This window comes from Desmodus rotundus, chromosome 9 (assembly GCF_022682495.2).
Source record: "Desmodus rotundus isolate HL8 chromosome 9, HLdesRot8A.1, whole genome shotgun sequence".
NCBI lineage: Eukaryota > Metazoa > Chordata > Mammalia > Chiroptera > Phyllostomidae > Desmodus > Desmodus rotundus.
The window spans coordinates 89,496,614-89,510,648 of record NC_071395.1 but is presented as its reverse complement, the minus strand read 5'-3'; the positions used below and the strand labels follow the sequence as shown (position 1 = coordinate 89,510,648).

At 44.8% G+C, this 14,035-nt stretch overlaps 1 protein-coding gene across 8 annotated transcripts in view; it reads right to left on the bottom strand.

Annotated features, from left to right (window-relative positions):
- Positions 1 to 14,035, bottom strand: part of PECAM1 (platelet and endothelial cell adhesion molecule 1) — a 79,600-nt gene that overhangs the window by 25,922 nt on the left and 39,643 nt on the right. For all 8 annotated transcript variants that reach the window (XM_045182498.2, XM_045182499.2, XM_045182495.2 and 5 more), the window contains 5 exons: positions 11,221 to 11,496; positions 6,304 to 6,552; positions 4,506 to 4,781; positions 1,018 to 1,305; positions 355 to 462 (listed from right to left, as the gene is read on the bottom strand). In XM_045182498.2, coding sequence (XP_045038433.2) covers positions 355 to 462; positions 1,018 to 1,305; positions 4,506 to 4,781; positions 6,304 to 6,552; positions 11,221 to 11,496 — 1,197 coding nt within the window. The remainder of the gene's footprint in view (positions 1 to 354; positions 463 to 1,017; positions 1,306 to 4,505; positions 4,782 to 6,303; positions 6,553 to 11,220; positions 11,497 to 14,035) is intronic.

Sequence of the window (14,035 nt, the reverse complement as noted above, 5' to 3'; positions counted from 1 at the left end):
TACCAACTGCAGGACTACGTGTGGCCAAATCAGCAGAAACGGCTTCTTCTGAGCATGCCCAGATGGCACTTTCCCCTGGATCTCTCTTTTCTGGGTTGCTCAGCTAGGACAGCAACCATTTCCATTTTTTCCCAGCTAAATCCAGGGGCAGTAATAGCTCCCCCCACACCAAAGCCAAGATCTTTGGTTATCAAGGTTTTCTCCCTAAGGAGAAAAACAACTGTCATCAGTTATATCTCCTCAGCTCCCGTCGGTGCAGAGCACAGCCCCCCGGAAAGCTGAAGCCCCTCACACCTGTGGCCGGCTTCCTGGCAAGGGCAATCTGTCAGAAGGCAACAAACGAACCGTGCTCACCCTTGGCTTTCTTCTGAAAATAGAATCTGGCCCCAAGCACCAAGACGGCGATGATCACTATGATGACAACCACTGCAATAAGTCCTTTCATCCATGCGGCAAGAACGACTGAAAGTAAGAAAAATTGAAAGAGAAAGTTTTTTTTTTCTACCAGCAAGAAACAATATTAGTGTTAAGCAACAAAGAAGACTGATTTTTAGTTCTTGTAACCACATCTTACACTGAGCGCCTATCTACCTCTGAGGGATTCTGTGTTCATAGTTGGTACAGAAATGGTTGCTCTTGCTACGGAGTCAGCTATGGTCTTAAAGGACTATAGGACCCAAGTAGACTCCTCGCTGGGTCTGTTTGGTCCAATCCCCATGGCCACAGGTAGTTCATGGGAAAATGTTTGACTCAAGATGAGCCATTTGCTATCTCTCCACCAAGAATTTGGAATTATAACTCTGTGAAACACTTCCATTCCTTATAAGGACCAGTTCCTCTTTTAGATTCAATTTGAGTGGGTTTCTGTCACATACAACCAAACAGCCTGGAGGACATTGGGCTCTTAACCCTCCGTGGTAAGTGCTAAACTCCCACCCATTTCCTCTTACACTAGTGAGCTTGCTGGCCCCACCCTCCGTGACCGCAGGACCTCTCGCTGTTGAGACCGTGACTCACCTCTGACTGTCAATACATTGCTTCGGAGGACAGTTTTGGCAGGGTTGGCTCTGTTGGAGGCTGTGCAGTAATACTGTCCATCCTGTTCCATGCTAGCCTGTGTCTTGTGCCAGAAGGCCTGGGTGTCATTTGAGATGGTTTCGTAGAAGGGCCTGACCTCCTTTTCTCTGTAAAACTTGAAGGTGATTGGACCAGATGCTTTGTTTGTGAAGCATCGAAGCACAAGTTCTTTCCCAGACTCCACTGTCTTATCATTCAAGACAGAAATGTTGACCTTATCCACTGGGACTGAAAAGCAGGAAAAGGATTAGCACTGAAAAAAGTCAGGGTGGGGTGAGGGTGGGGGTGGCGGTGGGGGCCAGGACAGAGCCGCTGCTTTCGGCCAGCCTCCTCCTGTGCCATGACTCAGACTTGGGTTTTGTCACTCCTCTTACCCCACATTCTTCAAGTTCTCCCTTAATTAGCCCAGCAGGGCAGCAACTGATGCCTCCTGTGCTCCTGTGTTGATTAAACACAAGATGCTAGGGACATCCCCCTTCACTCACCACCTCAAATACTACTGATGGTTCGGCTTCACTATACCCATTAACTCAGGTGCTCTGTTGGGGTCTATTTTGTGAGTCTGTGAGTGTGCACCCATGTGTGTGTCTGTGTGTGTGTGTGTGTGTGTGTGTGTGGTGTTCCTCTCCCTCCGCTTACAAAGATGCATGGCATTTCCAGGTCTTATGAACAAATAACTTGACTCACAACCTTCCCGGTTTTCTCCTTTTTCCTTTTTGAGTGGTCTAAACCAATGGCTTTCACACGGTCATTTCCCACTTTCTTGTTAGCCCTGAAGTCTGACTCCCATTCCTCTGCTCCTGAAGCTGTACTCTGTCTCTGGCTTTGAAGACTCCAAAGGTCTCCCAGCCCCCTGATGAGTTCGTCCCTGAGTCCACCACAGTGGCCCCATCTTTGGCCTCACTACAGCTCTTATCTGTCTCCCAATCCTTCCTTTTGAACTCATCTTCTTCCCCACTTCTGTGATGCCTCACAACCCAGATTCTCTTATCTCCTTACCTGCCACTCCCTCCTTATTCACAAGTATTTCTTCCTTCTGCCTCTTAAATATGCACTTTCTGCAAAATTCAGTCCTCAGTTTTCCCTTTCCATTCTCCTCTTTGGTGATTTCACCTACATCATCGCTTCTCTTTGTGCATTAACACATGAACTCATAGCATTTAATGCCTACACACATAGCTCTAGTCCAGATTACTCCCTGAATTCCAAGTCTCGATTTTTACTGGGCATTTCTACCTGAAAGCCTATCAGCCTCTCATTCCTAGCAGATCCAAGCAGAACTTATCTTCCTCCCACAACCCCCTTCCCTGGTTCCATGTTAAACCGCCAAAACTGTGATCCTAAATTGTCTTTCCATGTAGGCCTTCTTATTCATGTGGGAATGAACTGGTCAGCAGACTGGCATCTGAGTAATGAATCACCCTCGTGAGGGCAGTGGGGGGCCAGACCACGGAGCTGCTAGTGTGATGGAAGGGAGCCCCAGACCTGCGGTGAGACGGTGCAGGTCAACCACAAGGGCAGACTTCTGAAGGGTGCAGCCTGACCCGACAGCCTCTCTCCTTGTGCAGCACAAAGGGGCAGTGGCAGGCTGGGACCAGGAGTCAGACCGCCTTACCTCAATTTCCAGCCACACTGCTTACAAGCTATTTGTCTTAAGCCTTATTTGCCTCATCACAAAACAAGGATAATATTATTGTGGGTCTTGCATGGCTATTGTAAATATTAATGAGGATAATTTCCTAAAATATTTCACCAGGGGGTGGACAGCTGGTTAGGGCTCAGTAAATGTTAGCCACTTATACCAACCCAATGTAAACCAACAGTTTCACATGGGCTTCTCTAATAGCTTCTTAAGGTAGCATGAGGTCTAAAGCCACCAATCCTTCTAAATGACAGAAACACTGGGCTAATGCTCCCAAGACCCCATTCCATGTCCATCTTCCCTCCTCTGGCTCTTCACTGCACGTAAGACAAATTCCCAGCTCTCAAGACTGGTATTTGACACCTTTCCCAGTTGGGGTCAGTCACTTTTCCAGTTTATATCCAGTGATTCTCCATTCCCAACCTTTGTTTCCAGCTACCTTATTGACCCACAGTCTTTTGAACGAGTCCATGGAGATTCTGCCCATGCAGTTGACTAGGCTGGTAGGCCGTCTCTAGCCCTCTCTGCCCAAGCATTGTCAGCCCCAGCCCCTAACCCAGCTCTTCCCACTCATGCTAGGTAATGTCTTCCTGCCCTAAGTTCCTATCACCATCACTGCAAGGATACTTCACGTGGCAATTAACAATGTGTTGCCTAATAGCGTTTTTCTATGCTTATCTGCACTGTTATTCAAATATTCATATATATCCAATATTTTCCCACTATTTAATCAGGTGGTCCTCTGTTTCTTGTTATATTATTGAAAACAAGAGTATGTCTTTTTTGATATGCCCTATAGCATTAGGTGTTTAATATGCATGGATATTAATTTGAAAAGTGTGGCTACTCTCAAACTGGATAGTCATAGTAGCAGGAATCTCTATCCTGAACCTCAAGATGTCCACATGACGCAGGTAGATTAAAGTTATTAAACAAGAAGAAAGAGGAGAGCTTCAGCTGGTGTAGCTCAGCAGATTGAGCACAGGCCTGTGAAGCAAAGGGTCACAGGTTTGATTCCCAGTCAGGGCATATGCCTGGGTTGCGGACCGGGTTCCCCAGTGAGGGGTGTGCAGGAAGCAACCACACATTGATGTTTCCCTCTCTCTCTCCCTCCCTTTCTGTCTGTCTATAAATAAATAAAATCTTAAAGAAAGAAAAAAAAAAAAAAGGAGAAAGAGAAGGAAGGCTTATAAGCTTTTTACAACAGGGTGCAGAATACCTGTGCGAGGCAGGCAATGGCACTCCTAAGGCCTTCTGAGAGGCATGGATGGAGGCTCAAGGAAAAGCATCCACCCCAGGACAATGGTATTTTTCTCTTGTGTATGAGAGTCTCAGGCGAACGTTAGCCAGCCTCGCCAGACTACAACCTGCAGCTCTAATTGCTGTGGGCTCTGCTCATGACAGTTCACCCAAGTGTCAACCGCAGAGAAGAGCTCTGGTCAATAGTTCTGAGATGGCTGGCAGTTCACCTACAAAGGAGCAAATGCTAAGAGAACCCCAAAACACAACTTTAGAGCTTCCTGAAGTTGGGACACGTCACTCTTACATTTTAGCAGTTCACTTGAAAGGTTCTGAGGAGAGAGGACACTGGCCACACCAATAGTCCCCAGATACTTTCTGACCCCATTGACCTGGGCCTTGATCCTGCTTTGCCACATGTCGTTGTTGTGGACTTCGCATAAGTCCCACCACTTCCCTTGTCCACACCGTCCTGGGGCAACCCCAAATCTCTGTACATATAAAGCTCCAATCCCACATGATTTCTTCTCATAGAACGGCAACTTACCTATCACCTTGACCGACAGAAGGTCACTGAACATTTCAGAGTGGGAATGGCAATTACGTGCAATGCACTGATATTCGGTGTCTTGTGTGGGGTTATCCTTGAATACTGCAGGCTCATTTGAGCTTACGTTGAGACTCTTCAAACTGCGCCTTGCTTTTACAAGGACATACGAAATAGGTGAGGTGCCATTTATGGATTGGCATTTGACGTCTATGGTCTGTCCTTTTATCACCTCGGACTTGGAGTCATACAAAATCCTGGGCTGGGCGAGCATTTCTAGAATGACAGAGAGAGAAGCAATCTGAAACGAGACATCCAGCCCGCGGGGCTCTCCCTTCAAACGCTGGGCTTTACTTTCTCTATCATTACTGTAATTTTATTTTATTTTATTTTTATTAGTTTTTTTATTGATTGGTTTTAGAGAGAGAAGAAGTGGGGGAGAGAGAGAAAGAGAGACACATCAATTTGTTGTTCCACATATTTATATATTTATTGGTTGTTTCTTGTCTGTGCGCTGACTGGGGATCAAACCTGCTGCCCTGGGGTATCGGGACGGTTTCTAACCAACTGAGCTACCTGGCCAGGACTTATCACTATAATTTTACATGCCTGCTTGCTTTATCTACCTTTACAGGACTCCTTTAAAATTGGCAGATAGTGCATGTGTGTGGGGGGGGAGGGGGTGAGGAGAGAGAGGGAAAGAGAACGCTATAAACAAAAGAATATGACATAAATTCAAGAAAAACATCACACCCCTGTAAACATGTTTATACTTTCATATATCTCATATGCACATACATGCACATCCATTGGATTTTTTTAATTGAGAAAAGACACAGGAAAAGCATTTAAAAAAAATAACCCAAGAACACAAACAATATATTTTCAAACAAATTCTTAGTGCCTCAGCCTCTCCTAATTGGAAACTGCATACCTCTGAAACAAGAATTCTACTGGGTCATTATTTAGAAGTTAGCTTATTTGTAAAGCTTATATAATGAAATGACCTCCCCCCAAGAACAACGAAAAGAATTAAAATGGAATGACCCGTGTTCGTCTCTTGCATTATTTCCTTTGAATTAGATGACTACAGAGTTGACCAGGGCTCAGGGCAGACTAAGATCTTGGCTGGAGAAATCATAGCCACAGATTAAACTGAAGGACAGTGACTGAATAATCACAGTGACAGTGACAGCTTGACCAGAATTCCACATTCATTTAGAGCCCTCTACTCAAAGTGTACTCCAGGGCCCAGCAGAAGCAGCATCCTCAAGGCCCTGGTTACAGGTGTGGAATCTGGCCCCATCCCAACCTGCCTTCTGGCCAGCTTCTGTAAATTAATTCAAGTCTAAGACGCTCAGCTCTGGGTGGTTCCAGCACCGACATTCTGCCTAACAGAAATCCGAGACCTTCTGTCAGTCGGGGTAAGGATTAAACATGGGAGCCTTGGTCTTAAAGTGTAGTGTTAATTAAGCCGTGAATTTCGGGGTGGGTGCCTGTTCCAGCAGCCAGAATCTTGCGAATTCAGAGGCTGCTACATCATTAGTATGCAGCCACAATAAAACCATGAACTTGATTTTTGCCAAAAATATTTTCTTTGTATCGCCTCTCTCCTGAACTCTAAGCAGAAATACCACTTGCGTCTGTCCAGTCTCTCAATTTCACTCCCACCTTCCCTCAAGCTCTTACCCTGCCTCAGTCTGATCTGCCTTCAAACTGGAGAGGGTGGAAGCTGTTGAAAAATCCCCTTTCCCCTGTTCCACCTCAAGACGCCCTGAGCTAGCAGGGACGTACTCACCACACACGGTTATCTGGACTGTGTTGCTTTTCTTGAGCACCTTGCCGATGCCCGCAACGCAGGTGTATGCCCCGCTGTCCCACTCTGAGGCTTTCTTGGTGAAATTCTGAGACAATGACACGGCCATGTCTTCCTTCTGGATGGTGAAGTTGGCTTGGGGTGCTCCTGGGATGGAGCACCACAGGTTCAGACTTTCACCTTGGTCCAGACGTGTGGCGGAAGATTCCAGCTTTGGCTTGGAAAATAGCTCTGAAAAAGCAAGGAATGGCCATGGAGTGAGACGTTTCCGGGAACCACTCCCAAAGCCCCTTCACAGACCATCCGCTTGGCCTAGCTGCTTTTGGCAGAGCCAACTGCCAACTTCCTGCAAAAAGTTTTTCTTTGCTTCTTAAATCCCTGATGATCATGCAATCAAAGAACTAGGGTTCATTCTCTGCCTAGGATTCCAATGGCAGGTTTGACTCCCTTGTAAATCCAGTTTATTTCACAGACATGGATTAGGAAAGTTTTGCAATTTATAATGATTCATGCGTTCACCCATTTATTCATTCACTCACACGTTTTATTCCACAAGTATTTATTTCAGGCTCTTTCTGTGCTGGGCACCTCGCTTGGCACTGGGGACACAACAGTGAAAAAGAGACAGTCCCTGACTTCCAAGAACTACATCTGCTGGGCAGCTGAGACACAATGTTGGCAGCAGAGCCTGGGCGACATGGAACTCAGGCTTGGGGAATTAGCAAAGGGCCCTTGGCGGAAGCCATCCAGGCAAAAAGGAAAGGGGTCATAGGCAGAGGGAATAGCATATGGAAGACCTGGCAGGAGGTTCAAGCACCCATTCAGATGCCCTGGAATATAGCAGAAGAGCCCAAAGGCAGGCCTGTGGGTGCTGAAGGACCTCGGGAACCAGGTAGAGAAGTGTGGATTGCATCCTCGGGCAACGGGAAGCATGGAGAGCCTGGGTCAGGGGAAGGCCACAGAGGTGTCCTGTGGGGAGATCTCTGGGAGCAGAATGGGTGGGCAATACCTGCTTGGGTTGAGTCGTGAGCTATAACGGTCTGTGCTACTCTAAGGAGTAGTTAGTACCCTAATGTAGGTTGGATGGTCACAGTAGTAAAGATGGAAGTTGACTTTTAAGAGGTTTTTTCATCCCCTTACTTAAATATTTCCTGAAATACATCAATATTTCATAGTTATGGTGTAAGTTTGTATTTTCAGCTACAGGGAAAGTACCAACCAATTAAGTACATAACCAATGCGAAGACTTGGCTCTTTCATGTAAACCGACGCACCCTGACTTCGCGGTTATGCCCTTGATGCAGAAGCAAGAAGGAGTTCCTCAAGAATTACTGAATTCTTGAGACTGTCTGCATATTGAGGAAGGGACTGAGTCCCGAAGTTCCTCTTAGGAAAGCTTCTTGGGCTGGAGGTTTGAGAATGCAACCAGGAATCAGGACATGGAATTCTACCTTTGCCTCTACACTTGCCTGCTGTGCAGGTTGGGGGTAAATATCAACACTGTCATTGTCATCACTGACGTTACATTGTTATGGAAGCCATTTCCATCTTAATCAGTCCACAGTGTCTTCCTAGTCTCCTGTACAGGGAGTAGAATAAAACTTCAAGTAAGGCGGTGTCCCAATAATTAATCTATGTTTCATTAAGGCACATGCCACCCTTTCTTCCTTCCATATAAGAAGTATTGACCTAGCTGTTCCCAGAGCTCTAGGTTAGGAGTGGGGAAAAGGAACCAAAGAAATCAACATCCTAGTGTCGTACAACCTCATCAGGCAGATACCAACAAATGTGAAAAAATGACTTAGGAAAAAAAAAAATCCCAAAGCAATGGCTATATTTAAAAATATGTAAACAAAAATGTGACAAATAGAAACCCTGTTGCTGAGGCGGGTACAAGATGGTTTACAATTAGGAAGGAAATGTGAGGGAACAGTCGCTTATAAAGGAGGTAATGCAAACAGACGGGCAGGACCGTGATGTGGACTGAAAAGGATCAGTCTTCCATTCACTCACGAACAAATATTTATTGAGCTCCTACAACATGCCAGGTTCTGTGTTAAGTATTGATAATTTAAGATGAGCTGAGCCACAGACCAGGTCCTTCAAGAGCTCACACCAGGTGGTGAGATAGATGCTAAATCTTTGCAGACTGTTGATGAGACTGTTGATGTCGAGACACGAGCTGATGGCACTGGGACCTGAAGTATGACCGAAAGACTCTGCCGGGGGAAGGCTGGAGGGAGATTCAGGGTTTGGTCTTTAAGGACAACAGAAGTCTTTCAGTGGCCAAGGGGAAGGGGTAGTCTGAGTGGGGAGGACTATTTGGAAGAGGGCAGAGTCCAAGTGAAGGATCATGACTGTATGGGAGGAGTTTAAGCCCAGGAATAGTTATGCCAAATAGGGGCCCTCGGAGGAGGGCTTCTCCTGCAGCCGCTGGAAGGATGAGTTAGAACGGAGATGTTCAGGGGATCCCTGCAGTAATCCTGGTGTGAGGGCCAGGGTTAGCGTGTGATTGTAGATCCGAGAAGACAGGACAGAGGTGGCAGACCTGGCAGCACTTGGTGACAGATTGGGTCTGAAAAGGTAAACAGTGGAGGGTGGAAGATACCCTTTTTCGATACAAAGACAAATGACTAATTCAATGACTTTTTATGTTCACAAAATTGCTGTGAGCCTCCAATATTGCTACATAGAGCCATTTACAGTGAGGCTTGTTAGAAACAGGAGCATGGAACACCAGATGCATAAGTGGGCTTGGAGACTTTTCCAAAGGCTTGGTCGAACTTGAACAAGCTCACAGTGCATGCAGGCTGAGGGCTTGGAAGGACAGACTGAGCAAAGCACTTTGCTTTCTTGGGCCTGGGAGCCTGATTGACTGATGGCTTGTATACCCTGCATGGCACAGCCTTCTGGATGTGGGTGATCAGCTACAATAGCTAGTATCTTACGTCCAGTGATGTTTATGCTTTCCTAAAGTAGCCTGCCCCGGGGGTAAGGGTGCGTCTCTAACTGGTGAAACAGTTCACGTGTTCACCACTCGGTCCCTGTTGCTCTCCCAGCAGTATGCCCATCCCTTTGTTTACTTCCTCATTGCATTGCATTCTTTTTTCTTTTTTAAATCCTCACCCAAGGATATATTTACTGACTTCTGAGACAGAGGAAGGGAGAGAGGGAGGAGGTGGAGAGAGAGAGAGAGAGAGAGAGAAACATTTATCAGTTGCCTCCTCTATGTGCTCCAACTGGGGATCGAACCCACAACCTTTTGGTGTACAAGACAATGGTCCAACCAATTGAGCCACCCATGCAGGGCTGTGCTGCATTCTAATGATCTATTTATGCCTGTGATTCCTTCAAGGGTAAAGCCTGACCTTCGGCAGTTCTCTATCCCCAATAGGTTGCCCAGCAAAACAGAAGACACTCAATATATGTTGAATGAAATACTTTTCTCGAATGAGATAAGATCTGTTGTATCAATAAAAAATACCATGTGCCCTCAAAATATTTGTCACTATCAATAATAAACTAAATTGCTAGCACACACTATAGACCTGCAGGATCCAGCACATATGCCAGTTGTGTAGTTGGCAGCCTACCTGTGATCCTGGGGGACCGGTGCTGTGCAATGCTTAGCGCATAGGGGGTTTCGGTAACTGAGTCAACAAATGAAGGAATGAATGGACACCTTCACTTGGGAACCAAGAAGTGCTGACTCTCTGCCCTCTGAAACACTGTCATCCTATGTTCATTCATTCATGCAACACATAAGTATTGAATTCCTACTATGTGCCAGGCACTGTTCTGGGTATTCACAATATAGCACCGCATGAAATAGGTAATGTTCCTGCCCGAGTCAGCTTTCATTGTAGTGCCTGAATACATACCATAAACAGGAAGAAGTAGAGTATATATTTTTTGGTGGTAAGAGCTAAAAAGAAAAGAAAAGCTAGCTAGGTAAGGGGGCAAGGAGTCCAGGGAAACTACTAAGTGCATGCGTTTAGAAGTCAAATAAATAGGCCCAAGGGTGACTCTTGTTCTTCTACTTGGTAACCCTGTAATCGTTGGGCGAGTTGCCCAAACTCTCAGCCATGAAACTGGAATCAGGATACGTAGCTCACAGCATTGCTATGAGCATTAAATGAAAAAGTAGCCACATCAGTCATAAAGTGTTCAACAAAGGGGAATTGTTACTATTATCTTTGAGTTTGCTAATGCTTTCTCACTCCTGAACCTGCCACAGGGCTTGTCTGGTGATCTAGCATAGTGCTCAGCACAGAGGAAGGATAAACGTGCTATAATAATAGAAACACTAGCCCCGGCTGGGTGGCTCAGTTGGTTGGAACGTTGTCCTGTGCACCAAAATGTTAAGGGTTCAATCCCCAGTTAGGGCTCATATCTAGGTTGTGGGTTTGATCCCCAACTGGGGCATGTACAGGAGGCAACCTATCAATGTTTCTCTCTCTCTCTCCCCTCCCCCTTCCTCTCTCTCTCAAATCAATAAACATCCTCAGATGAGGATTGAGAACATAATAATAGTAGAAGCACTAGATAACATTCACTGAGTGCTTACTCTGTGTGAGGCTCTTTAAGTCACTTGGCCACTGTAACAGTCCTGCTGCTGAGTTCTGTCATCACCCTCACCTCAAAGAGCTGTGGCAAAGAGAAACTCAGTAAGTCACCTGAGGTGACAGCAGTGGTGAGTGGCAAGGCTGGAATCTGATGGCAGAACCTGCGCCCTCACCTGCCACAGCTAACTGCTTACTGGCTCTGCATCGAGTTTTCCCCATGAGCACCATCCCTCGCCTGAGTGCTTTGATTCAGACAAGTAGATTATCCGTCTCATTGGCCATCCTGGTTTCCAGCACAGTCGCTTCTTGAGCCCGCCATAGGTTGATACCCTACCTGTTATGTTGACCACGATGCTGCTGACCTTGGATATCCAGCTGGTTTCCACTTTGCACGTGTAGTTGCCACTGTGCTCCACTGTGGCCATCAGTGAGTAGGTGGCCCTGTTGTTGTCTTTACTGTGTGCCACGATCATCTTGTCCTTCTGGATTATGATTTCTGGAAATGCAGTGGCCGTGTGCGTCACTTGAATGGTGCACGTAATGTCCATGTTCTCTCCTTCCATGATCATCCCCTGAGGGGTGACGTGGAACTTGGGATTAGAGAAGGATTCTACAAGAAGAGGACAAGCCAGTTGGACTCAGGTGCAAACTTGGGTGAAGGAAAAAGGCACTTCCTCCTTTCCTCTGCTCTTTTTGTTGCCAACCACTGTTTTTCCTTATTAATTAAAAACAAAAAATCAACCTGTCCTTTCAAAAAACTTCAACCAGGCTGCTCTGATGTGCCCTCCCTTCTCACTCATTCTTATGTCTTCAACTTTTTTCTTAACTGCAATTCGCTAACTTCCCTGAGCTTCCCAAAGCCCTAACCATCTTCTCCAGATATCAGCTGCACAACCTTCTTCAAATGACCTGAGAAATAAGCACAGTGGTTAGAAAGAGACTCTTCTCCCTGCCCACCAAGGCTTTTCTAGGTTCTCCTCGCACCGTTTCGTGGAACTCTGGCATTTCAGCATAAATAGTCCATAGCTTTCAAAACTAACAATAGTGTAGACTGTGCTGCTTCATGGAAATAAATGTTTAAATAACCAGATGCAAAAAAAAAAAAAAAAAAAAAAGGTGGGGGATTTCTAGTCTATTCCATTTCTTTCTTAAAGATGTTGGTCATGACTGACTAAATTGATTTAATGGTTCACACAGTTTGAAAACATCTTTTTAATAAAACATGAGTCAGATACCAGGGTGTAGGGTCTTCAGGAGATGGTGAAGGAAGCGGGGCTAGGCCTTCAGTCCTGCTAAAAAATAACAGAGCATAGAGAATATATACAGATAGGGATATTAAAAATGCCAAACGTGAATGTAGAGTGATATAATACTTTTATATTCATTAGGCTTCTAACGATAGTCATTTAAATTCATAATAAAAAGCTATCATTAAAAAAAATAGTCTGCTTTCCTAAGTAAAAGTTAGAAAAGAGCATCTTTTAAGACCCTCAGCAAGCACCCTCTGGAGCAACTTAATAACAACTGAAGGCATTTTTCCTTACACCCGAATTAGTTCCAGATGCACCAGAGACCTAAACATGGGTGGGGGGTGGGGGGAGGACATTTAAACCAAGAAACAGTGAGAAAACAAATGCATAGGTGCATTTTTCTCTTCTATAATCTTGGACTGTGGAAGAACTTAAGGTGTGGATCACAAAACCGAGATTCCATAAGGAGGAAAGATGAAAAAATTTGATTAACTAAACATTAAAATCTTCTGCATTGAAAAAAAATCATAAAATAAAAATAATGACAAACCAGAGAAAATATCGGTACAGTACCTAACAGAGAGCTAATTCCTTTAATTTGTAAAGGCCTCAAACAAATCAATAAGAAATAGTAAAAATGGGCCAATGAGTGTATATAAACAGGCAATTTATGGGGGCAAATAGACCATTAACATAAAGAACACCCTCACCCTCACTAGAGACCAAAGGAATACAAGCCTCAACCACAACGACCTATCGTTGTACCTCCCTTAGATCGGCAAAAAGAACAAAATGTTGTAATATTCTGTGTCAGAAAAGCTGGTAAGCACCCCTTTGGATGAAAATGCTCGGCCATTTTAAGGAGCACTTTGGCAATTATCTATTGATACTGAAAATGTACAAAACATTTCAATCAACTATTTGGGCTGCTAGGAGTCAACTCCATAGAAAATAATAATGATAATAAAATACTTGTGGAAGCACACAAGTTTTAAGTACAAGCATGTCTGTTGCAAGACTATTTTAGTAGCAAAAGCTGGGGAAATACCCTATCCATCAATGAGAAAGGTAAATACATTATGGCGTATCCCAACAACAGGATTCCGAGTTGCCACTAAAATGACATAGGTCTGTATTTCCTGATATGAACAAAAGCCCATAACATATTAAGAAAAAGTTATAAAATAGTATGTTTTACAAGTCCTATTTTTATGTCAAAACAAAGAAAAACAAAGGCTGCGTGTGCATGAAAGTATAAGCGGAGTGAGTCTGGAGACCACACAAGTGGTTTTCTCGGAGTAGTTGGATGATGGATGATCGTCACCTTATACTTTATAAAGTGTACTTTATGCTTCATTTTCTAAAAATTTAACCCACACCATGTAGTCTAATCTGAAAAATATTATATATGTGTGATATTTATATGTGTATGTAAATACACATATACACATGATGTACATATATGTAGACATATATACATACACAATGGACAGAAGTCAGGTGCTGAAAGCAGAGGGTCACCTATCAAACTTTAAGGCTCCCAGTTTGAAAATATTTGAGGCCATCTGCATAAGAATGGGCCTCCCCCCACTCTGCCTCACAGGTCCTGGTTGACTGTGCCGGAACTCACACCCAGGCTTCTCTCTGCTGTTGCCTTTCTCTCCCAAGAGTAATTCTCACGTTTCCTATTTGTCCAATGTCTTGTTGATGGGGTGTGGGTAGAAGAGGGGACTTCCTCATCTAATGTGGGAGGCAAAGGCTGAGGACCTCCTGATCCCCTTCAACCCCGCTTTCTGATGTCTGACCCGCACTGGCTGAAAGCTGTGGTTTCCAAACTGCAGGTCACACAGTGCATCATTTCAGTGAGTTGTGGCCAGTTTTAAAAAACTGAAATAGGGC